We start from the raw sequence: 27,151 nt of genomic DNA, 5'->3' as shown, positions 1-27,151 counted from the left end.
CTTGAACCGTTTGGTTCCCAGTAAAGTCCATTATATGGAGAAAAATCCTGGAATGTTTTCATCAAAAACCTACATTTCTCTTCGACTGAAGAAAGAAAGACATGGACATCTTGGATGACATGGGGGTGAGTAAATTATCAGCTAATTATGAACTAATCCTTTAATTCAACAGTGAAAATGTCCAGATTCTGTAAATGTATTTTATTGATCTCACATTGTTTCTATCGATGGTTTATCGTCAACAGATCTGGATGTTATGAAGATACAGTTGAACAGAGTATCAGTAAAAGATCTCCAGAGCCATCTGGCCAGTCTACAGTAACTAAACGCAACTGGATTCCCTGATAGCCATCACTCACTTGTCTGAACTCCACATTTTTGCTTTCACTCATCCACTGCTCTAAATGAGTGTCCCGGACAGCAAGATCAGGGCTGGGTCGCGCACCAGAACCCACACAGGTAAAGAGATACACAAAACCTCAACAAAAACACAAATTCTGAATCTTCTCTGATGAGTGTGTTTGTAATAACGTGATTAAAATTAATTTAGATATTTTTTCCTGATATCATAATGACAGTAGTTATTTGGTAGTTTGACAGAATATTTGAATGGTAACACTTTACAATAAGGTCTCATTTGTTAACTTTAATTAATGCATGAACTAACATGAACTAACAATGAGTAATATATATATATATATATATATATATATATATATATATATAGACCATTTTGCAAGATGTGAACAACACTGGTCCAGAAGCACTTCCTGTTTCAGTTTTTTAACACTACATAAAAGCTGGGATAAAATCAACAGAACATGTAAAACTGAATCAAAAAGTTAAACAAACATCTTTAAGATGTTGTCTTTACATGTGAAATAAAGAAAACAGTTACAAACTGAAACAGGAAGTGTTTCTGGACCAGTGTTGCTTACATCGTGCAAAATGGTATATATATATATATATATATATATATATATATATATATATATATATATATTAACCTATGTTAAAGGAATAATTAACTTAAAAATGAAAATTTTGTCATAATTTACTCACCCTCAAGTTTCAAACCTGAATGAGTTTCTTTCTTCTGCTGAACACAAAAAATATTTTGAATAATGTGGGTATCCAAACAGTTGTTGGACCCCATTGACTTCCATAATATTTTTTTCCTACTATGGAAGTCAATGGGGTCCAACAACTGTCTAGTTACCAACATTCTTCAAAATCTATATTATAAAACTTATTACTATTAAAATTTTTATTTAAAAAAAATGGCTTCACTGCTTATTAAAAAAAAAATCTGTCGTATAATGTTTTTGAAAATAACGATCAAGATTAATTGTAAAGGATGGGAAGTATATATTATTTCTTTTTACTTATTGGCTGCTACGCCACTTGACATTTCTCGTAAATTGTAAAAACGTTTTTCAAAACCACATTAAACCTACATTTCTAAAGACCTGGCACAGTCTTATATATATATAGTGTTTGAATAAAGGGTGGGTTGTGAACTATATACTGGAGGTATATTTTAAGGGGCTAATTGAGAAAATTGCTATATTTTTTATTAGTTTAAAAATAAAATAAAAATCTCGGATTAATATCAGTATCGGACTATCGGCAAAAGCCAAAGCTGCGGCATCGGTATCGGTATCGGAAGTGAAAAAGTGGTATCGGGACATCCCTACTTTTAAACGTTTTGTTGTTGTTGTCTGACCCACAGAAGCATGGTACAATGCCATCATACTCTGTCTCTGATTGATTTTCCTCATGCTTCCCCACAGAATGTCCTGGATCAACGGCTTCCTAGTGGCCAGAGTGGATGATCGTAAGACCGTGTGGGGCGAGCGCAATGGCAAGAAGTCCAAGCGCAAGGTTGGCTCCTCTCTCTGCAACCCACGCTACATGAGCTGCCTGCGGGACGTGGAAGCCATGGAGCCTCCTCCCCAGCCGCTCCACTCTCAGGCCACCCGCTCTGGAGGAGGAGGAGGAGGAGGAGGGGTGACGGGCGGGGGCAACTTCGGCATGCGCTGCGGATGGCAGGAAGACCACTACGGGAAAGTTGGGGGTGGGGGGGAGGGGATGGGGCTGAAATCCGTGGACCTGGGTTTCGAGGACGGCGAGGTCAAGGGGCGGAAAGGTGGCGGCCCGGGTTGCGACGGCTCCAGCGACGACACGGCCAGCGGGACGGGGTCAGTGACGGCGGCTGACTGCTGGCAGCGGGTGGTGCGCGTGTTCCAATCCAAGAAGTTCCAGTCGCGCAAACTGGAGCGGCTCTACCAGCGCTACTTTTTTAGGCTCAATCAGAGCTCCCTCACGATGCTGATGGGCGTCCTGGTGATCGTCTGTGGGGTCATGCTCACCTTCCACTGCATCCACGGGCCGCCCGACGTGGTCTACGCCTCCGTGCTCTCCGTGGCGATGGCCCTCTTCTTGGCGCTGATGGTGGTGTGCAACCGAAACGGGTTCCACCAGGACTACATGTGGATGGTCAGCTACCTTGTGATTGGAGTGTTAATTGTGGTGCAGGTGTTCGGGGTGCTGATGGTCGCCCCCCGCAGCGCCTCGGAGGGGATCTGGTGGTCCGTCTTCTTCATCTACATCATCTACACGCTGCTGCCCGTGCGGATGAGGGCGGCAGTGCTTAGCGGAGGAGTGCTGTCCTCCATACACCTCCTCACCACGTGGAGGATCAATCAGGAGGACGAGTTCCTCTGGAAACAGGTGGGTCCTGCTCTGGAGTCATCCATTTCAATTCTAACTAAGCTTCAGATTTGGTTTTGATTATATTTAAAGGTACAATATGCAAGATGGTTTCACCACCAGGGGTCGCTAACCTCTTACAATAACAAAGGCGTATATTAATGACGTATGTTCCGCATTAAGCGGAATTATGGATCTTGTCGTCAAGCTGATGGATCATTTATGGATGAGTGAATACATTGATGTTTTTAACACGACTGTTGTATGAAGCAGGGCGCGATTGCTATACGTATACCAGCGCCACACGCAACGCGAGTCCCGCGGATATAAAGGAATAAGGATATTTCATTCTACCGAACTACACGCTGAATTACTCACACCGGTCAGTTTATTAGTAGGGTTGGGTATCGTTTGAGTTTGAGCGATTCTGATTCCGATTCCGATTCCTTGTTTCGATTCCGTTTCCTAATGATTCTCGATTCCGATTCTTTTAAGAGGCAGGGTCAAAAAAGTTTAGCTAACCTTGCTAACCAACAGCCTTTCTGAAGGAAATACTCCTTCTGTAAAAATACTCCTTTTGTCACAAATTTTGCATTTTGCCGAGATTTCGTTATTTTTAGAAAAGTGAAGCCACACTTTGGACCGCCGACGTAAGGTACTCATGTTCGACTCGCGTGGTTATGCCAACACTTCCGGTAGACGCTTCTTCGTTGGTGTTGTTCAGCGGTTTCTTCTTCCGCTCGGCGGACTGTGAATATCAAAACTAGGAATCGAAATTTTTACTTTTGAACGATTCCGGGAAAAACGAATAGTTAGTCCCGGTTCCAATCGATACTCGATTCTCGATACCCAACCCTATTTATTAGAGGAATTAAACTTGAGGTAACGCAGCATTACTTGAGGTAACGAGTGTGTTGAATGTCGTTACACTGTAAAAAATATTTTCAAGATTTGTTATCACAACATATTTTCTTTTGTCAAATCAACTTTATAATAATTTATTTAGTTGAGATAACTTATTATTTTGAGTTTCTGATGGTTAAATTAATCTACTTCATTGTATAAACTCACTTTTTCCAGTTCAATGAACTTAAAATTTTAAGGCAACCAGGTTACTTACTTTTTTAAGTTAAACCGTCAATATTTTTTTACAGTGTAGGTTGTTTGTTGGCTATATGAGACTAAGCTAGATTAAGCTAGAGAATAACATACAGATCATATAACTTTTCATTATGTTGAACTATATAACATTGATTAGTTTTATATACATTTGATTTGCTCTCCTGTTTGCTCTGTCAAGTCAAAGTTAGTCGCGGACGTGGAGCTCTCGGCATCTCGAAAGATGTTGATCTTCGTTTTAGTCCTCTTTTTGTCACAAAGTCTGCTTGCCATGGTCCATAATGTTTGAATAAAACCCTGCTAGGGACGCTCACGCTGTTGAGCTCGCATAACGGGCATAACCGACACAGTTGTCCACGTCTGTCACCATGGTTACTATTGCAGTACGAGGTCAAACCTGGTGGAAAGGGGGGGTAACGCGGATATGACGTTATTGACTGGCGACTCCTCACCCCTGCTCACACGCCCCGTTTCTTTGGTTAAAAATCACAATTTTCTCACGATTTACAAATAGCTGGAAGCATTTGGGATATTGTAAGTAATCAACTAAACAAAATGTATAACATTGGCCGAGTGGTTTTTGGATATTTTACTGCAAAAATCCTCCATATTGTACCTTTAAGTGTATTTGACTAGAGTTAGAAAAAAAGCTTTAAATGAATCCCATTTCAAACCAATGCTTGAGCTATAAAATTGCAGATGCTTTGGATGTTGCATCTTGCGTTGTTTTTTGAGCTCCCCATTAATCTTTTCAAGTGAAGAATATGTTAAAGATGTGAGACCTGCTGCATTCGGTTCCATTATTTTTGCTTTCAAGAAAACATAGTGTAAAAAAGCCCCATTAGAAATGTTCATTGTTTAGGGCTTGCCTTGCAGTCAAGGGGTCAATGAGATACTATTTTTTAGTGATTTGTTTTAAAATGCATGCAAATGCAATTCATAGATGGAGTGACTTTCTGAAATTTCTGAATTATCTGATATCAGGAAGAAGCTTTGTTAAAAGAATGAAAGGAAAAGGTTTTCTTTTCAAGTACTTTAGCATAATCTTTTATTACTACTTTTTAAGTCAAGGTCATGTGCAACATGCAGAATCTTGCAGACAGAAAAACAAAACAGGAAATGATATCATAGAGAGAACCCCTGTAGACCCTCGTCACCATGTGTGTCAAGTTCAATAAGTCTCACATCAGATAAATAGAGGATGATCTTTATATGACAAGGCTCAGGTTTCGAAATCTAATGCAGTGCTGTGCACATCCCCCAAAACCTAGTTATATTTATGAATGGTTAATTCTTGATAGTTGTGAAAAAAAATACATTTTGAATTAGAATAATATTTAAAGGAAATGTATTTTATATATATAATAAATAATAATAATAGTTATATAAAAAATAATCTTGACCATGGTCATAAGAAAAAAACAAAGAACTTGGACTTGGCATGTGTTTTAATATAGATTTTTTTCTCTTTTCTTTATCATAGAAATTTTTACTAAGACTGATTAGTTCAGGCAGCAAGTAGCTTTTGAAAATAGGTAGTTATACAATATTTAGGGATATGCATATTCTTAATCAGAATCAGAACTATTACATTTTGTCTGCGTCTGAAATCACTCTTGAGTTGGTACTTATTTTGAATAAGTAATTACTACATGACCACTAAAAATGTAGTATAAATGTAATATTGACATACTACATTTTCATTGTTGACATTATCATGTGAACTGTCAGTTCCCAGACAGCAACTTATACCCCTTTTCCACCAAAGCATTTTGAGAGCCGGTTCGGAGCCGGTGCCTGCGCGCAAACCATTTCTTTGTGTTTCGACAGCCAAAGAACCGGTTCTCGGACAGTTAAACTGCCCAGATAGCAAACTGACATTGAATCATCGTAGAAACATGACATCGAAACAACGTTGATCTGACATTGTTTTGCTCATCGAATTAACGTTAGACGCGTCATTCTTTCAAAACTAACGGAAAATCAACTTGAAATCAACGCGTTGTTTCAACGTTATGAAAGCAAACCAATTTTCGATTTTCATTTAGCTTTGAAGAATGCCGCGTCTGACGTTGGTTCAACGTTAATTCGATGAGCAAAATCAACGTTGTTTCAATGTCATGAGAGACGTCGTTTCCACGTTGATTCAATGTCAGTTTGCTGTCTGGGTGGTTCCAAAGCGGCACCAACTCTTTGCTGGACTAGAACCGTACTTTTACCCCGTCATGTTTATGTCGGGGACTGGGGAAAACAGAAAACAGAAAACATCTTTTCTGGCCATAATAAAGGATCGCAAAGCCAGCAGAAACATTTGCAGAAACACAATGGATTCCGCCTTCGTAATTGTTATGTTGGCGCAAGCGTCTCTGTTTTTTTTTTAATTGAAAACATAAGCAAGGACGAAAATATTCACAATACAGAACAAATAAATGGAAAGAAAAAAAAAAGACACAAGACATGGGTATATAACTGACCCTAATGTCAGAAAAGATTACATATCAAAAGAAAAGATTAAAAGACTTACATATTTCAATTGTTTTAAGCGTTTCTAGCTAAGACGTATGGTGACGTACACAGTGACCTTGTTCCCTGAATGTTATGTTCAGGGATATGTAATGTCGTTATGTTCTAGTCAGTGGAAAAACAAACAGGTTCTGAGAGGGTTCGCAAGTTGAACCAACTTTGAACCAGCACCAGTTCCGAACCAGTTTTGTTTTGTTGGAAAAGGGGTAGTGTTGGCCCAGATCCGGCCCACATCTGGGATGCGTTGACACTATGTTTCTGACTAGGTTGCGTCGCTTCACCTCCATTCACAAACCCTCTCCCGTGGCCTTATGGGATAGTAAAGTGCCAATCATTGGTCATCCATGTATTTTTTTACCTGCTCTTTTATGAGTACTGTGAATTCAGACGTACTCCTTTTGTCACATACTGTTTTTCGCCTATTATATAGTAGGGAACTATGTGATTTCGGATGCAGCCTTTGTCAACCAACACACATTAAATAGATCCCATCCCTAATGATACCAGTACTAATCCTAAAGGAAAATAGTTTTGCGGCAGTGTGTTGTTAACTTGAGAGATTTTGATGCAGAGCAAATATACAGTACGTTATAAATACACAGTACATATTTCATTATAAACAATATATCTTTACACATACACAGTACTTCCATTTATCTATGTTTAGTGAGGTTTGACTACTCATACTGTATCTGTATTTATTGCCCTTGCCCTGGAAGTGTTTAACATTAAAGCCATGCTATATTGTACAGTGTCAAATTATACTCAGAATTGAAATCCACCGTGGTAATCAGTCACCTGATCATATGGCACTGAGCTGGTGGCACTGAATCCCAGAATCTGTTAGTCATACAGTAATATTTGGCTTTTCATGCATGCATATTAAATGCAATCTACAACAGAAAATAAAAGTTGCAGACAGTGCTGTTTTGAATGCCCTATTGTTTTTGTCTGCTAATAATGATTTCTTGTCAGTGTGTTGCGATAATTCTATTAATAGGTAACTTGTTGGTGAGGTAGCCATTCTTTTAGAGAATTGATTCTGTCAAACGTCATGTTAACACACTTTCCTAGTAAATGTTTTCTGCTTTCACGGTATTGACCTAACTTAGCTGACAATCTGTGATTGATGTGTCCAAGGATATTTCCCAAAAGCATTGTAGTAGATCATCATAGAGATCATTGGTGCCAATGGTTTCTACAATCTTTTTGTTTTTTTGATGCTTTTGGGAAACGTAGCCCAGGATAGCTGATGATGACCCATATAACTTGGATGATAGCACATGAGATGTACATAAAATTGCTGAAATTAAACACTATTTCCCTACAATTTGTACTCATGATGTACTCATGAGGTACTTTCTGCTTATCAACAGATGTTGGTCTCAAAATTGATCATCTTGGCCATTATATTAGCCTGTCATTAGGTTAAACCATTAATGTATTCACAATCTTTTTTCCACATTCTCACTCCCACATTCATGTTCCTACAGAAATTGTGCACTGCAAACACCAAGCTCATGGGTTTCAATAGTTTACACAATGGAAAAGCAGCATGGTGGAAATGTTAGCATTTTACCCCTTGAAATCCCTTTTAATGGTCTCCAAACTACATTAACCTGTCAGAAATGTTGCACGAATCACATTTTTTGAAATGCTGGCATCTGGTTGGCTGAGTTGTCTTTGGAGGTGGGGTTTTAGAGAGAGGGCGTGTTGTTGAAATAAGCAAAATGGTGGAATTTACAAACCGGTTCACAGCTAAACTTCTCTTAAGCATTTGGTGCTTCTGTGATGTATTTGTAAATATTAGCATGTTAGCATCATCTGTGTGTATTGCTAGCATGTTTGAAAGCGCTGTGCCAGGCTTTGGCTGTGCTATGTGGCCGCAGTGTGTTGTTGTGAGTCAAGCCAAGGACCTCGGGGGTAGGATGAAGGTCAGGGAGTGTGGTTGAATGAGCCGCCCCGGCAAAGCAGATCATTTTCTCTCCTCCTCCCATGAAAATATCAGCATCATGTTAAGCACTATCACCCAGGCCTCTGTGCTCCTACACAAGGGACGCTTTGTACTTTTCTGTGTGTGGGGAGTTTTTTGGGACATGAGGAGGTCATGGGTGTGTATAAAAGGAGGGAGGGTGAGGTCTTGACCTTAGGGTCACTGTATGACCATAGTGCACTGTGAAACTGTTTACTTCTACTGTACAAAGTAGTGGGAGAGAATGGGAAGAGGAGGTCATTTAATTATAAACAATCAGGAAGACAAAGCAGAATGCTTGGCCCCATTAATGCAGGAAGGAACGCTTGCTTAGAAACACATTTCCATCCTTTAATTAAAGCACTGTTTAGCAGATCTCTGGAGACCCGTCTCATGAAAGTTCATATCTATAGAACGATTGTTATTTCTCGTGCGATTTATTCACCAAAAAATAGTTTTTGCGTCTAATATACACGAATCCGATGAGCGTTCTGTGTAGGCTGCCATCTTGTTACCGCTTACCGGTATGTAAACAAACCTAGGGGGTGATAATGCACCCTCGATGACCGCTACAGCCAGGCAGAAGGACTTGTTGGGTTGATGATGTTAGACAGTGGCCGCAGTCACAGATGAAGGTACAAACGATCTTACAGATTATTTATGAAAATAGCTTGGCAAGCTAGCTAGGCTAATGTTAGCTAACGAGGAAACTATAAAAAGATCTGTTCATTTGGCAACTATAAATAAATGAATGACATCAAATAAACAAATTCATGTTTTTCATTTGTGTCCATTATATATCTCATTTTCACATTGTAAAAGGTAAGGGTAAGGTACAGCTAGAAAGTATACACGATATCGACCAATTAGCGTTTTTAAACCATGGAAAGAGGTCAATGACAGCAGGAGAACAATTATGTCACATACCGTTACCATTAGCTCAGGAAAGCCATTTAATGACCATAACATGTTAATTGAATAGAAAAATAGCTAGCGAGGAGATTTTGCTGAGTACTATATTACATATTTATTATATTTTTTACTTATGTAAAAAAACTGCATTATATTTAATTTAATGTGTTATTTTAAACCTTTAATAATACCAGATAGGGCCCTCTATGTTTACAGCATTAGGTTAGTCAATACTGAATCAAAATCTGAATCAAACAAGAATGGAATCGAAATTGTATGTAGCTCACAATGTTTTCTCTTCCAAATTGAAATTTTACTGCCGCCATTGAAACAATTTATAACGAAACATGTTTTCCCACTCGACATTATAAAAGTTGTAACGTTAGTGACCGTCGTAAATTGCGGGCTGTTTATTCCAGCGGACGCAAGTTGCAACTAAAACAATAGGAGGCAATGGAGCAACAGCTCAGTTATGGCGCCCGCTTACTTCCGGTAGTTTCGCCGGGTTCGTCTATATGATACGCAGTTTTCGTGTGTATCCACCTTATTCTGCTCTAAACAATGGGTGCCGCCATCATGACAACGACTCCGGTTGTCAACTTCCGGTTCTAGTCTGGTCTATGCTTTTTTGCAATGTGTTTTAGATTGTGTCATCCTCACATCGCTAAACTAAATCGGAAAAACATTCCTCAAATGTGATCTGATCATGTTATTTTTCATTAAATCACAGATAAAAAACAAAATGAACGTTTTTCTTTTTAACTTCCAAAGGATAGCTGATGCATGACTGCACGATCTCCCTAATCCAGCAAACATCCTCTGCTTTCAAAGATGCATAGTCTATAATAGCTATTTCTCAGGGCTGTGAGATTAGGCATAACGTTACGCCGAGTTTCAGACCGAAGTCCAGTTTGCGCGCTGTCACCTCCGTCATGATCATCTATTGTTTATATACCTCTTATTTATTAAAACCAATCAATTGGTTGATGAAACATTGATTTAAAATAAGATTCAATTAATAAAAAACGAAATTCACTTTTAAAAAAAGGTTTCTTTGTGGTTTCTCTTTTAAGTTTTAAAGTCGCTTTAATAACGGTCATGTCCGTGAATATAAAACGCATGTGTAAACTGATATTTTTCTAATGTCTGGACCACTGATCTATATAATATATCATTGTATATAGATGAGTGGTCTGGACAGTGGCGGCTGGTGAAAATTATAGTAGGGGGGGGCTGAATAAGAGGGGGGTCTGGGGGTTCCCCCCCAGAAAATTTTGAATTTAGTAGATGTGATTTCCTGCATTCTGGTGCATTTTAGGCCTTAGGCCATGCCCTTACCTATACCAATAAAATAACTTAAACCAGTCAATACCAATGGTCAAATAATACAATAATAATAATAACAGTTAATGATAATTAACAAGTTGAATGTTTATTATGCTCTGTGTGCTGATAGAAAAAGTGCAAACGCATAATATTGATAAATTATAATATTGGTAATACAAAAAATAATAAGTAATACAACAATCTAGTTTAATCAATCCCCAGCTGTAGACTATATATTTTTGACAATTGGATAATGGATAACAATGTGTTGATACTAGAGAAAGAGAGAGAGAAAAGGCTCTGAAAAAGAGGGTGGGACAACGTTCTTGATTGTAACACCCAAGTATGAGAAGAAAGTTGATTTTAACTAGTATGAAACACAGTAATCTAGCTCAGAACTTAAAAACATCAAAAACAAAGCAAACACACAGGTATTAATATTCCTATAACTATTTTAATATCAAATGTGTGTGAAACAGTGTTTATGTGTGTGTGAGTGAGTGAGTGAGTGAGTGAGTGACAGAGACAGACAGATCAATTCCCACGACTAACTTTACATTATTTTCACTCGACGTCACTGGCGCTGCCATTCTGCTCTCATCTGAGGTAAAAAAATGTCCCGTGGTGCGCGTGCACGGTGCACTCCCCTAATCTGATACTGTGGGCGATATTTTCAGCGCCCCCAAACCATAAAATTTGACGGCGCTGATTGGCGAAATATAAACTTTTTTGCATAGCAACCGGGGAACCATTGGCTTAAATTCCAGCACTGTGGGGCTGAGCGAACTGGCGCCCTGAGAAGACAGCCTATTGGCTATACTACTACACCAACATGATAAAAGTAACGAAAGTGAATGCAAATATCATTCTGGTGAGTTCAAAACACTTTTAAAAGTAAAACCATTATTAGCATATAATTAACACAGATTATTTTTCAAAATGATAAATTATAATATATATTAAAAAAACAGACAAACAGGTCGGAGGGAGGGCGGCGCCCCAGCGCCCTCTATGGGCGAGCCGCCCCTGGGTCTGGACTAGAGTGCTAGGATTCTATTGAAACAATACTTCAACAGGAAGTGGAAAACCGTTTAGTCAGTTAAACCGCAATGAATCATGGGAAATAGAACGGGCGCAGAATAAGGTGGATATGATACGCACTTTATGCCGTGTAATGCACACAAACTCCCCACCCCTCCCCCCAAACCTACCCAAGGGGTTTTCAGTGCGTAGCATATGCACGCAAAAACCATTTTTGCCATATAAATGGCACGAGAAATGACATCCGTGGTATAGATATGCACTTTCATTAAACTGTTGGATCTCTGTGAGGATTTCTTTGCATAGTGGAAGACTGTATATTATACTGTATCTAGCTGGATTATTTGCGCTAGTCCTCAATGTTTGCAGTACGCCTGTGCCTTTTATCGTAAGCCTTAATATTTGATTAAGTCAACACATTAAAATGACTCTCCTTCCTTTTCCTGAGATAAAACTATGTATATCTGGTCGAGTTGGCCTTAGGATATTAGTTTTGAGACATTGAGCTGAGGACCATTCTTAAGAGAGAATCATTGAGTGTTAAAATAATATTCTTGGTTCAGCTCAATTGATTTACTCAGAAAAAAACATGTAAACTCTTCCCTGCATTTCTAAAAACAAACAAACTATGTTGACAGTCAAGAAATTACAATAGAAGTCTATGGGGTAGTGAGTCATTTTTATACACAAGCTCTTTTGTTTGTTTTTCTGAGAGGAATTATTTTCTGTGCTAGTCGATAGATCTTAACTTTGTTTTGACCTACTATATTCCTTCAAGGTTTTGATATGCATTGCCCTTCTCGAAGTCGCTGTTGGTTATGTTCTTTTTTCTAAGCTATCAAGATTGTGATTAGTTGTCCATGCAATGTTTAGACTCCATTGGGACCAAAAACGGTTTTGTTTTTCACTGAGGACAAACACATAAAAATACAAGATGAACTTTGGGAGGGAGATTAGATGAGGAGTATCTCTCTCTTATCATTTTCAAAGACATAGTTCGTCCACTGAAAATTCTGTCACCATTTATTCACCTTGGTATTGTTTGTTTCAAAGTGACGTTCTGTGGAAGACAAAAGTAGATCCCAGTAGAGCCCAGGATGCTCTTTTTCGCTTTACAAAAATATGGCTGTGCTTTAAAAAAAAGGACAAATATAGGTCCGTAATATTGTAGATAATCTTCCAAGCCTTCCAAAGCTATAAAATAGTTTTGTGCTAAAGCTGTTATTATGAGGATTATGCTTAGTGGCGCATGTCAATTCTTAGATGTTTTATTATTATTGCAAATCTATTTCCCACACACCATCATACAAATTCATACAAAATTGCAACTTTGTTAAATACTTGCTTCGGGTTGGATGTTTAGCTGATTTATATTTATGTTTGGATATTATGATGAATAATGATATCCACGTTAAACCTGGCCTATAAAATAATAGTCAGATAACGACTTAATGAGTTTATGGAACATTTAGACACAAAAAATAAAAGTGTGAAATGTGTTTTATGTTTTGTATTATATTTGATACATCAGGCTTTTATGGCTCATATTGAATGATTTAGAGAAAACACTCAATGAGGCCCAAACAATTTGCAATTTGGTGCAGTTGTTTTTATAGGGTCAAAAAGTAAGCTTTTATAAATCTTTCATGATATCCATACAAAAATCAGTTTTTACTCAAAATCTCCCAATAATATGTCTTCGTTAAATGATATTTAAATGCTTTTTAAATGTTTCAAAGCTCTGTAGTTTTTATTGGGGTTGAGAGATGAACAATAAATATTCCTCCAAATCCTGATGAATCAGATTTAATACTCCCATTTTAACATGATTTTCATGATTTCATGCTTCAGTTTGGTAAGTGTTCATCTCGAAATAGTAAAAATATAAAAGATATTCTTACATTTACTTCATAAAAACCACACTATTTTCAAGATTTGTTATCACAACATTTTTTCTTTAGTCAAATCAACCTTAAACTAGAAAAAAAAGTTTGATGACAAACTTTAAGTTGGCTTGAGAAAGCCGGACCAGAGCGTTTGAAGTTTTGAAGTTTGAATGAAGTTTTAAAGATAGATTAGAAAGAAAGAAAGAAAGATGGATAGATTAGTTAGAAAGAAATATAGATAGATAGATAGATAGATAGATAGATAGATAGATAGATAGATAGATAGATAGATAGATAGATGTTTTCGGCAAGAATCTAACATGATTAGCATGTAGCTAGCTTGATGCTAATTTGATTAGCATGTAGTTAAGATGATTAGCATGTTGTTAGCATGATTAGCATGTAGCTAGCATCATAATAGCATGATTAGCATGTTGCTAGCATCATGCTAACGTGTTTTTTATCAAGAAGCTAGCATGACTAGCATGTAGCTAGCATCATGCTAACCTGATTAGCATGTTGCTAGCATCATGCTAGCATGTTTTAGCAAGAAGCTAGAATGATTAGCATGTAGCTAGCATCATGCTAGCATGATTAGCATGTTGCTAGCATCATGTTAGCATGTTTTTAGCAAGAAGCTAGCATGATTAGCATGTAGCTAGCATCATGCTACCATGATTAGCATGTAGCTAGCATCATAATAACATTATTAGCATGTTGTTAGCATCATGCTAACATGTTTTTAGCAAGAAGCTAACATCATTAGCATGTAGCTAGCATCAAGCTAGCATGATAAGCATGTTTTTAGCAAGAAGCTAGCATGACTAGCATGTAGCTAACATCATAATAGCATGATTAGCATGTTGCTAGCATCATGCTAGCATGTTTTTAGCAAGAAGGTAGCATGATTAGCATGTAGCTAACATCATAATAGCATGATTAGCATGTTGCTAGCATTATGCTAGCATGTTTTTAGCAAGAAGCTAACATGATTAGCATGTAGCTAGCATCAAGCTAGCATGATTAGCATGTTTTTAGCAAGAAGCTAGCATGACTAGCATGTAGCTAACATCATAATAGCATGATTAGCATGTTGCTAGCATCATGCTAACATGTTTTTAGGAAGAAGCTAGCATGATTAGCATGTAGCTAGCATCATGCTAGCATGATTAGCATGTTGCTAGCAAGAAGCTAGCATGATTAACATGTAGCTAGCATCATGCTAGCATGATTAGCATGTAGCTAGCATCATAATAACATGATTAGCATGTTGCTAGCATCATGCTAGCATGTTTTTAGCAAGAAGCTAGCAGGATTAGCATGTAGCTAGCATCATGCTAGCATGATTAGCATGTAGCTAGCATCATAATAACATGATTAGCATGTTGCTAGCATCATGCTAGCATGTTTTTAGCAAGAAGCTAGCATGATTAGCATGTAGCTAGCATCATGCTAGCATGATTAGCATGTAGCTAGCATCATGCTAGCATGTTTTTAGCAAGAAGCTAGCATGATTAGCATGTAGCTAGCACCATGCTAGCATGATTAGCATGTAGCTAGCATCATGCTAGCATGTTTTTAACAAGAAGCTAACATGATTAGCAGAAAGCTAGCATGATTAGCATGTTATTAGCATCAAGAAAGAAAGAAAGAACGAAAGAGAAAGAAAGAATTTTTAGAAAGAAAGATGCATAGATTAGTTAGAAAGAAAGATGGATAGATTTGTTAGAAAGAAAGCTGGATAGATTAGTTAGAAAGAAACATGGATAGATTTGTTAGAAAGAAAGAAAGAAAGAAAGAAAGAAAGAAAGAAAGAAAGAAAGAAAGAAAGAAAGAAAGAGAAAGAAAGTATTGTTAGAAAGAAAGATGGATAGATTACTTGGGTAGAAATAAAGAACGATAGATTTGTTAGAAAGAAAGATGGATAGATTAGTTAGAAAGAAAGATGTATAGATTTGTTAGAAAGAAAGATGGATAGAATTGTTAGAAAGAAAGATGGATAGATTAGTTAGGTAGAAAGAAAGAACGATAGATTTGTTAGAAAGAAAGAACGATAGATTATTTAGAAAGAAAGATGGATAGATTAGTTAGAAAGAAAGATGGATAGATTAGTAAGAAAGAAAGATGGATAGATTAGTTAGAAAGAAAGATGGATAGATTAGTTAGAAAAAAAGATGGATAGATTTGCTAGAAAGAAAGATGGATAGATTTGTTAGAAAGAAAGATGGATAGATTTGTTAGAAAGAAAGATGGATAGATTAGTTAGGTAGAAAGAAAGATGGATAGATTAGGTAGAAAGAAAGATGGATAGATTTGTTAGAAAGAAAGATGGATAGATTAGTTAGAAAGAAAAATGGATAGATTAGTTAGGTAGAAAGAAAGATGGATAGATTATGTAGAAAGAAAGATGGATAGATTTGTTAGAAAGAAAGATGGATAGATTAGGTAGAAAGAAAGATGGATAGATTTGTTAGAAAGAAAGATGGATAGATTAGTTAGAAAGAAAAATGGATAGATTAGTTAGGTAGAAAGAAAGATGGATAGATTAGGTAGAAAGAAAGATGGATAGATTTGTTAGAAAGAAAGATGGATAGATTAGTTAGAAAGAAAAATGGATAGATTAGTTAGGTAGAAAGAAAGATGGATAGATTAGGTAGAAAGAAAGATGGATAGATTTGTTAGAAAGAAAGATGGATAGATTAGGTAGAAAGAAAGATGGATAGATTAGGTAGAAAGAAAGATGGATAGATTAGGTAGAAAGAAAGATGGATAGATTTGTTAGAAAGAAAGATGGATAGATTAGTTAGAAAGAAAGATGGATAGATTTGTTAGAAAGAAAGATGGATAGATTTGTTAGAAAGAAAGATGGATAGATTTGTTAGAAAGAAAGATGGATAGATTAGTTAGGTAGAAAGAAAGATGGATAGATTAGGTAGAAAGAAAGATGGATAGATTTGTTAGAAAGAAAGATGGATAGATTAGTTAGGTAGAAAGAAAGATGGAGAGATTAGGTAGAAAGAAAGATGGATAGATTTGTTAGAAAGAAAGATGGATAGATTAGGTAGAAAGAAAGATGGATAGATTAGGTAGAAAGAAAGATGGATAGATTTGTTAGAAAGAAAGATGGATAGATTAGGTAGAAAGAAAGATGGATAGATTAGGTAGAAAGAAAGATGGATAGATTAGGTAGAAAGAAAGATGGATAGATTTGTTAGAAAGAAAGATGGATAGATTAGGTAGAAAGAAAGATGGATAGATTAGGTAGAAAGAAAGATGGATAGATTAGGTAGAAAGAAAGATGGATAGATTTGTTAGAAAGAAAGATGGATAGATTAGGTAGAAAGAAAGATGGATAGATTAGTTAGAAAGAAAGATGGATAGATTTGTTAGAAAGAAAGATGGATAGATTTGTTAGAAAGAAAGATGGATAGATTTGTTAGAAAGAAAGATGGATAGATAGATAGATAGATAGATAGATAGATAGATAGATAGATAGATAGATAGATAGATAGATAGATAGATCATTAGTACATATAGAATGGTAGTTTAATTGAGTCTAGGGCTTCAGGGAATTTAGATTTGAGTTTTTGTTGTACGCTATTGGGCCACCGTAGTCTTGGCTCAATTTGACCATGCTGCAATGAAAGTCAATGGGATTTTTATGATTTTTAATATTAATTTTTAAGAAATCTGAAAGTCGAATCAGTCTAAAAAGATATAGCACACTAAGTCAGAACAGTCTGAAGGTCTGACCCGAGTTTGGAGTTTGTAGAGTCAAAGCTCTAGGAGGAGTTAGAGTCAGAAAATTTTGAGTAAGAAGAATAATAATAATAATAAGTTTAAATAGGATTTCAGTAAGTTGGCTTTCTCAAGCCAACTTAATAATTTATTCAGTTGCGGTAACTTATTATTTTGAGTTTCTGATGATTAAATCAATCTCTTTCATTGTATTAACTCACTTTTTCCAGTTCAATCAACTTAAAATTTTAAGGCAACCAGGTTACGTACTTTTTTAAGTTAAACCAACAATATTTTTTACAGTATTTACCATCAAAAAGACACACGCATCAATGTTTTTACATTTATACTAAAATTCCCTATACTTGCTAAAAAATATGAATTATTAATCAGTAGCAGAAAAGTAGATTCTGTGCAACAGTTTTTTGTTGATAATTTAAAGCCCTTAACTCATAAATTAAATGTTAAACAGTGGGCTTTATAGGGTTAATAAATATCAACAAAAAATGTTTGACATGAAATTTGTATTTGTAAAATAGAAAATATTTCCAATGGAGTGAAAAAGCATTCAAAATGACTTGTGTGTGATAAATCCTAATGCTATATTAGGAAAGAAAAATACCCACTTAGATCGCAAAATACTTCATTTAAAAACCTGTAAATGGGTTTACCTTATTATTATTATATTTTTTTTTACCAGGATGGCTACAAGGAAGTGTTAAAATAGACGATGAAAACTTCCCAATAAAAAATCTGTCATGTACATCTGAAACTACCACCTTGTTTTTTCATAAATCTTTTCAACGTGACCTTTGTTGTCAGTCAATTTCTTTAGGAAGAGCAAGCTCCGATGACACGTGCACTTATCTCTAATAGGCTGAAGCGGACCTGAGTGTAGGTTTCTCAGAAAGCTGCAGTGTTATACAGGCCAATTTATCCTGCAGTGTGGACACTGCATCCAGGCATTTCCCCTTTCCTCTGTGACTCATTAAACCAGCACACCATCCCTGCTGGTTCTGCTGCTGGAGCATTTGTGTGTTTCTGCCTTCAATAATCTGTGATCTGAGACATACCGTCTGTTTGCAGCCGTCCCGGCGGTTAAAACTGACCACAAGAATTACAACTGTGTGCTGTTAATACCGCACCATAGATAGGTCCTATTTATAGAACAATTCATACAGTCGTAAATCTATTTTTAAGCTGTTCCTGTGCATGCACTCGTTCTCTCTCTTACAGATTAATTGTAGTACATTGATGTGGAAGGGGTGTTTGGATGCTTGGCTGATGACTCGGAGTCTTATATTAGCGCGGATAATTTTCATGCCTTGTTTTTTCTTTTGTTTTGTCTATCTATACTGTACGTATGTTTATTTGCATGCATGCGTGTTGATGCCAGCAACACAATGCTTTGGAGTGTGTGTGTGAGCTTGAGTGCAATATTGTTTAAAGGGAGGGATAGTTTACCCCAAAATAAAAATCCTGTCATTATTTATGCATTTGTAAGTAAAAGTTCATGAGAAAAGTAGCAATGTCAAATCATTCATGAACAAATCGTTCTTTTCAATTAATCGTTTGATCTGGTTCACATTTCAATTTGGCTGATTCACTGAGGAATTGAACTGATCCAGTTCTTCAGTTCTGACACGAGAGTGAGTAAACGGTGACAGAATTCCCATTTTGGGATCTTTTTTTTTCTTTGTCTTTTTTTTTCAGTTTAGTAAATATTTTCTTCTTTTTTATCCAAATGAGGAAACTCTTGAACAAGTAGGTCAGCCTCATGGGTGTGTCATGACTTTCTAATTATTGGTTGTACAGTGCTGATTTTATTATTTGCCTGTTTTGTCCTGAGATATCATCTACCCAACTAACAAGGAACTTTGGCTAGTGTTCTGGGAAGGTTCTCTCTATGTTAGGAACTAACATCCAATGAAATAAAAGTTTCAACTTTATGCAATTTGTGCAATTTGCTTGTTGGTAATAAACATTTAAACTGTTATCTATTGTATTTTTTGTTGTTGGGTATCACAAAACGGAATATAATACGAAAAAGTGGGTACTATCTTACAGCGGTTTGCAACGATTCTCCTTTACCCCACAATGCATTGCATTACGTCACCTTGGGGAGAGAATTTCCAAAGCCCGCCTTGTTGAGAGCGACGAGTAGTACACGAGACTATTCAGATTATAGATAAATAGGTACTTATCTGAACTAACGTCATGATCATGTACTGCCACTAGATTTGAAGAAAACATTGATTTTTCACTCAGTGCTATTCAATGGCCGTAACAAAACATGTGTCGTTATTGTGCACTGCTGCTCGTAAGTTAAAACGGCTTGCCGTAGCTCGTAGACTAGCTCCAGTGCTCATTGCTGCGTTGCTAAATGATAGCAACTCACCAGGACACTTCACCAACTCTCAACTCATTCTCATCGGACCATGCCTTTAAATGGCTTTGATGGCCATCAGTTCTTGGCAATTCTTCATTTGCCCTCTCACGTCTAGCAGGTTCAAAATTATACGGCTGCGGGCCATCATGCATGTTGGCTCTTCTTGCCAACTCTTCCTCATCCCAGTCAGTTGCCATAGTTCTAATACTAGGCTGAGGCGCCCTTTCCTCCGCTTCTCCCCAACGTGACATCATCACCGAATTGCCTAAAAAAAACCCGTTAAAAACAGAAACGTGTAAAACTGGTTTTTAAGACCATTTTTGAGACATTTTAAAAATGTGTGTACACATTAATCAGCATTGGTGGTTAACCTGCAACATGGCATTTGAGGTAGGACAAACACTTTCTTTAGGTAAGAACAATTATTTTTACCCGTTTTCATTACTTTATGGGAGTGTTAGAAAAACGTTATTAAAACATATTTTTGTTCTGATCCACTCAGTTTTTAATATTGTTACAAGCATAGATTAGCTTTTTAGATTGATACATAATGGTGATATTTGTACAAAATCCATGAATTTGAAACATCGCTGGATCACTTAAAATACTTATTACTTAGACTTAGATCCTCCATTTCTAGGTAGCAAATCGGGCAACAAGGACTTTCCAAGATTTTCCGGTCCTGGGCGAGAGTCTCGACAACGTTCATGCAATGTTTAATGTCTTTAAATCTTGAATGAAAGTTCTTCGCCAAGTGCCTTATGGGCGTTTAGCACCTAGAGTCCTAGTGTCCACCTCATTGCAATCTTTGGGATCAGATGGTTCTCCATCCGAAAGATGTGGCTGGCCAGTTTGGGTCTTCTACGAGCAACGATGGAATGGAGGGTACATGTGTCACTGCTTCGGAGTACTTCATCATTGGTGGTATGATCATAGACATTCAATGCTTATTGAATTCAATACACGGACATTCAAGATACGGTGGAGGCAGCGTTGATGGAAGATGTTAAACCTTCTATTTATGCTTATTGATAACTTCCATGTCTCGCTGGCGTAGATGGCAGTTCAATCACAATGGCGGAGAAGAGGTGAAGCTTAAGCTTTAAGGATATCTTTGGAGAGGACCAGATGGTATTATTCCTCTGGAAGATGGCTGCCGCTTCCCAATTCTGGGATCTATGAACGCCGATCCAAGTGTGATCCCAATTCGTCAGGGAACTCCCCGACGACAAGTTGGAGTTCCCAGGACGAAAGAGAACGTCTCGGTTACGTATGTTCAGTGTCATAAAATGGTCTTAAAATGACAATAATATTGTTCATCACAATTATTTCTCGGACAATATTGTACAACAAAAGTGGCAGGCCTAGATCACGTTGAAATATACAAATTCTACCATTTGTCCTGGTTCCAGCCAGGAGAAATCCCATTTGTTTTGAGTTGGTTTACTTGGGGAACTTCCTTTCTCTTCCTGTCTAGTATTTCATTGTGACAGAGTTTCCTTTAGGACCATGTCATGAATACACTCTGGCTGGAGACTAGTGAGATGGATCTTAAATCTAAATCTGACCAGTGTGTCATTATGATATATAGGGCACATTTTCAGCAATAAAATGGGTGAAAATTTCCCATGCTTATGTGATGCAAGCCAAATCTTCTATTTGCGATTGAAGTTGAGCGGTTGACTTTTGTCAGATGTGTTATTGGAAGAACAGTGGCATTACTGCAGTGCCACAGTGGACAATTCTGTTTGAAAACATGGTCATGATCCTGTTAGAATTTTATTATATATTAATAACATTTTTTATAGATTGTGCTTACTGTATTTGCTTATTTTAGTTATTTCTTTTTTCGTTTTGTTATCTGGGGTGTATTCTAGAAATCTAGAATCTACCGTCACATATACCCTGAACTCCCTGTTGATTAACCCAAACCTTGCTTAAGAGGTACTTTAATCAACCTCCTTGTAGTAAAGTTAGATGTTATAGGAAGAAAGGGGCGGGAACCGGCGAAACATTCAAAGACTTTAATAAACGTAAAATAAACAAATACAAAAGGACAAAAGGACTCAAGGACGACTGCTGTCACGTATAACAAAAATCCTCTCCCGTGCCCTCCTGGGATAGTAAATGGTCCATCGAATGCATTTTATATTTATATTTTATAATTTATATTATACAGAAAATGTCCAGTAACAAAAAAGACAACCGTTTAATTGCATATCAATATTGTCTTAGATTGGATTTAAAGGGATAGTTCACCCAAAAATGAGAATTCTGTCAGTATTTACTCACCCTCATGTTGTTCCAACCCCGTAAGACCTTCGTTCATCTTCGGAACAGGAATTAAGATATTTAAGATATTAAGATCACTCCTCCATCCTAGTCCATAGGCTTCTTGAGGGATTGAAACTTGCCGGCCTCGAAAAGTTATTAAAGACATCGTTAAAATAGTCCAGGTGACTACAGTGGCTCAATCTTAACTTTATCAAGCGACGAGAATACTTTTGGTGCGAAAAAACAAACGTAAATAACGACTTTAGTTTAACTATTCTTTTCCTTCTCTCTGGGCCTCTAGTCAGTTAACGTAGTGTAATTGCGTAGAGCTACATCACACTTAGACTCACTATTGGCTGACGCTGGTCATGTGTGTGACGCGTGTGACGTACAACAACAGATCATATGCAATTACACTAGTTTAACTGACTCGAGGCCCAAAGAGAAGGAAATTATTAGTTGAAATAAAGTCGTTATTTCTTTTATTTGTTTGCGCACAAAAAGTATTCTCGTCATTTGATAAAGTTAAGATTGAGCCACTAGTCACCTGGATTTTAACGATGTCTTTAATTACTTTTCGAGGCCGGCAAGTTTCAATCCCTCAAGAAGCCTATGGACTAGTATGCAGGAGTGATCCAGCTCTCAGATTTCATCACAAATATCTTAATTCATGTTCTGAAGATGAACGAAGGTCTTACGGGGTTGGAACAACATGAGGGTGAGTAAATACTGACAGAATTTTCATTTTCGGGTGAACTACCCCTTTAATGTTTGTAAGGTAAAATAAAAGAAAAATTGGTTTATGTTATACAGACCTTTTGCGAGGCTGTGAGGGATAAACCTACCGTGTTTTTAATGGCATCCACTATAAAAAGCTGCCTAAAGCTCCTAGATAACTTACATTTTCACAGCTCATGTTGTTTGGAGTTTTTCCTCTTTTTTGTCAGCAGAACGATCCATGAACACATGAAATAACAGTACAACCCACTGAAGAGATGCATGACCATCCCGGCTCACAGCCTCGCTGAGGTTATCCGTTTACTTATCCATAAACTTACCTGGGTAATATGTTGCACAACCTGCTTTCAGGAATAACCCCCGGGTATCATAAATCATATTTATTTGGACAGGGTATGTACATATATGTAGTGCAGAAATTGTTGTATTGCAGTATGTAGTTAGGCAGTTGCTGGGATGCTCGAAGGTGTTTTAATTTTAATTCTTTTATTTAATATTTATTATTAATTTGTATATATATATATATATATATATATATGTGAGTGTGTGTGTGTGTGTATTTTAAAGACAAGTTAGAACAAGTAAACTGTGATAATTAAAAAGAGGATATAAAAAAGAAAGAAAGACCAAATTTAAGAGTGTTAGACTATTTTACTTCCTGTGGGAATACAGTCATAGTTCTCTTTCTTGCTCTGAGAGAATTGTCTTTCACAATTTTTCACTCTTTCCATCCATCTTCTGAACCTATGAGCTGGTGTCTTCTCTCTGAAAGCAATTAGCACACAAAATACACAAGGCCCAAACAAACATGTTCACACCACACGTACACAATAGAATCTCCTGTTTCCTCCGGCCAACACCCTCCCTGAGGGCTCTGCGCTTCGAAACACAACACACATCAGCTGTTGCGTGTGAGCTTGTGTCTGTGTGTGTGTGTGTGTGTGTGCGAGCGAGTGAGTGAGTGAGCGAGCTGGCAAAACTGAATTACATTTCTCAGTTCAGAACTTTTATTAATTACAATCATGTTAGAAGTTTAAATGAATTATGTGGAAATGTTTTCCACGATGCACTGACCACAGCCTCAAAAATGCCTTCTTGTATTCTCTGGGGAACAATTGTTAGTTTGTTGCTTTCTCAGCCTTTCTGTTTTCAATTAGCTTTTGAGTTCATATTTGTTAGATGGTGTCATGTTTGGTTTGGTTTTATATTTAAAAATGTTAAATGTTGTTATTATTAACTAAAACTATTTTTTGAAACAATTTTTTAATTGAAACAAAGCTAAAAATGTTTAATATAAAATTAAATGTATAAAATAAACTTAACATTATAAATGTTTTTAAATTAGAAATAACTGAAATACGTTTATGTTGAAGTAACTAAAACTAAAGTTATGACAAGCTCGAAACAATATTGAAACTTAAAATAAATTGAAAATAAATATTTAAAAAGCTAATTCAAACTATCAATACTGATAGTATGTCACTAAAAAACATTATTTACATAATTTATATGTATACAAGTAAACCAAATAACACTGCAAAATACATGCTGTTTTTTTTTGTTTTTTTTTTGCTTTGGTCACCTGATTTATTGTTTTGATGTGCTATAGAATATTTGATTCTATGATAAATTACTTCTTAATATTTCTAAATACTCCAGAGTATAATGTTTACTATTTAAAAACAATTATGAGAAACACCACATTAATAAATGATAACCATTTCAAACAGAAGTATACAACATCTGGTCATGTGACCTAATAAAATGATGAACTGCTGCACCAAATGTAGCTGGTCATCTAGGCTTCATAATTCGTACAGTATTTTCATCCATACTATATAGCATAGAAATAGTAAGTAGCTATGCAGCGCTAGAAAAGCATGCTGGGAAGTGTAGTCTGCACTAGTGTGCTTTAAGTCTAAGGGGAACATGCTGCTCTCTTCAGTGTTTCTGTATTGAATAACTCCTCTCTCCAGCACCACTGTGGATATGAGGAATGTTTCAGCTGTTGATTCTAGATGATTTACATCTAGTTTCATCCAAAAGTTGTTGTGTTTTTAGACACTCTTATTTCCATTTGTATAGAGGGGGATTATGGGATGGGTGTGTTGCCATGGCAACTGTACACATTTCGACAAACCTAATTCTGAGACTGTAAGGAAATACTTCAGATGTAAACAAACAAACTTAAATGATAAGAAATAACTTGTGAATTGTCTGATGTGTGTTTTAAAAGCATTACTATCTACCTATGGCAGAACATTAGGAAATAAACTCTAAAGTTGTTTCAAACTAAAGTTGTTTTGATCAACATTAGGCTTATCTGTTGACCAGCAGGCCGGGGTTTCTCTGACTGTGCACTTTGCTATCATGGAAGTTGTTTTATTTTGTGCCATATGCAGAATAAGAGATTCCAGAGATCCTGCTGTACAGGCTTGCTCTAGCTGTCCGTGTGCTCGTTCATTAAATACAGTTAACCCTCTGGGGACTAAGCCCTTTTTGGTCCGTTTTCTCTATTTTTACATTTGGGCTTATAAACTACAGTATATGTAATGGAGATGGAACACTATGTGTTTGGTATCTATGGATTCAGAAGACCCTAAGCTAACATAAGCATGCATGTAATGTGTTTATAAAGGAAGTATGAGTGAAAAATGTACAATATACTAGATAATTTCAAAAACGGAAATTCGATTTTTGTCATTTATTTCTGAAACACATCAAACAACAAAAGTGATCAATAGTTTTTGAGAAAAAAAAATATTGTCAAAGCCTTTGCTTGACAGATGTGTAATTGTTAAATAAAATGTGTAAAGAACAATGAAAAATCTAACTTTATTTACAAATAGTTCCAGGCGTTTTTCTTAGGAATGCTTAGAATTTTCTAAGCAATGCTTTCTCCTCGTCACTCCAGTAATTGTTCCGGAGCTTGTTCCACCGTAAATCATTTACTGCTTGCCATCATAAAAGAGCTAAAATAATAAATAATGCTATAATTGCATGTATATATATAATTCTTCTGTCTCTCTCTCATAGAAATCTCAGCGCGCTCTCGCTCCGCAAAGCCTTGTTATACTTCACGCGTCCGTTCACTTTCTGTCGTCGTCTCCACTCGACGCTGTTTGCGTCATATCCCTTATAGTACCACCCCTTGCAAGAAAAATATTTCTCCATTGCCAATTTTTCCATTGGTTGTTGCTTGTGAATCTGCCAAACAACATCGATTTCATTGGCCTTTGACGTTGTGGTATTGCGCAACAAGGAAGTGTGTATACAAGCCGGGTAAATTATCACTGTTTTCAGCGGAATCTAAAGGAAGACGGCAAAAAAAGTCCGCACCTGTCTATCATGAATAGTTTTTTAAGATAAGTTCACATTTGTAGAAGTATGTCATTTTGGGCGGTACCGCCCAATCCACCCCCTTTTTTACGACTTTTCAACTACAACACAGCACTTAGAAACACAACACCTAACCCTAAAATAACATACATTAGTTTATTTCTAATATCATAATATTTGAACATTTGTCATGTTTTATCTTAATTATTATCTTAAGTTGTATGTATTTTAATATAAGCCAATTAACAGATATTTGCCGTAATATGAAAATAATTATTGGCTTTAAATATCAGGACCTTCATTTTTTTGACCAATATTTTTTGGGGGGTTGGTTATTGGCCATAACATTAAAATCATTTATCAATTTAATAAAATCAATTTAATTATTTTTACAAAATGGTATAGATTTTTATTTGCCAGCCATTTATCAGTATAGACTATAGCATGGAAATTCAATAATTTTATTTTTTTAATAGTATAGATTTTTTTTATATTTTGTCTGGTTTTTCGGCAGTATTGGTCATCTATTGCTCATAACATGAAAATAATTATCAGCTTGTGGTGAAATTAAAAAACATTTAGAAGTAAGTTAGTCCACATTTGTCAATACGAGTCCAACGATAAAACATTGGAAGAACTATTCATTCAACCCGAACCTCCGTCGCAAGGACGACTCTAGCAGGACGTTTCTCGGTGATACACTACTTAGTTTGAGGCACATTATGAGACGTTGCAACTGTAATTCCTCACCATCAGCATTAACAAGTGCATATCCATCCACAAACTGATTATTTTACTTGTACTTATTAATTTACCGAGTATTTTTGTCATTTATTTGGGTGAACAAGTGGAAATTGTATCAATAACAGTGCGTACATTAGCCGAGCTTTAGCCTGAATGACTGATGTAACAAACACGTTGGTAAAACAAATCTTACATGCTTTATCTTTCCTCAAAGTAGTGAGAACGACAGACAATCTGCATTAATAGACACAGTTTTAGGTAATAGTGGCCCACAGCTGATCAGTATTTAAGGTAGACCAGTTAGCAGGAGACCTACACAATATAAAACTCAAAACTAAGTATTTTGAACTTTCAGGAGCAAGTGTTCTGCGAATCCTGCATTGAACTCCGAGATTTGAGAAGCAGTCGTCAGTATGTGAAAGGAACACAGCAGAAGTT

The 27,151-nt window shown here is 36.5% G+C and overlaps 1 protein-coding gene across 1 annotated transcript in view; it reads left to right on the top strand.

Moving 5' to 3' along the window:
• The window catches only part of adcy6a (adenylate cyclase 6a), a 68,229-nt gene that overhangs the window by 5,809 nt on the left and 35,269 nt on the right, over nt 1-27,151 (top strand). Inside the window, exons 2-3 of the mRNA XM_039684828.2 lie at nt 246-459; nt 1,794-2,733. Coding sequence (XP_039540762.2) covers nt 1,795-2,733 — 939 coding nt within the window. The 5' untranslated portion in view covers nt 246-459; nt 1,794. The remainder of the gene's footprint in view (nt 1-245; nt 460-1,793; nt 2,734-27,151) is intronic.

The sequence above is a fragment of the Pimephales promelas genome, chromosome 20, assembly GCF_988280905.1.
Source record: "Pimephales promelas chromosome 20, fPimPro1.hap1.1, whole genome shotgun sequence".
Lineage (NCBI taxonomy): Eukaryota > Metazoa > Chordata > Actinopteri > Cypriniformes > Leuciscidae > Pimephales > Pimephales promelas.
This window is presented reverse-complemented; position numbering and strand designations above follow the sequence as displayed.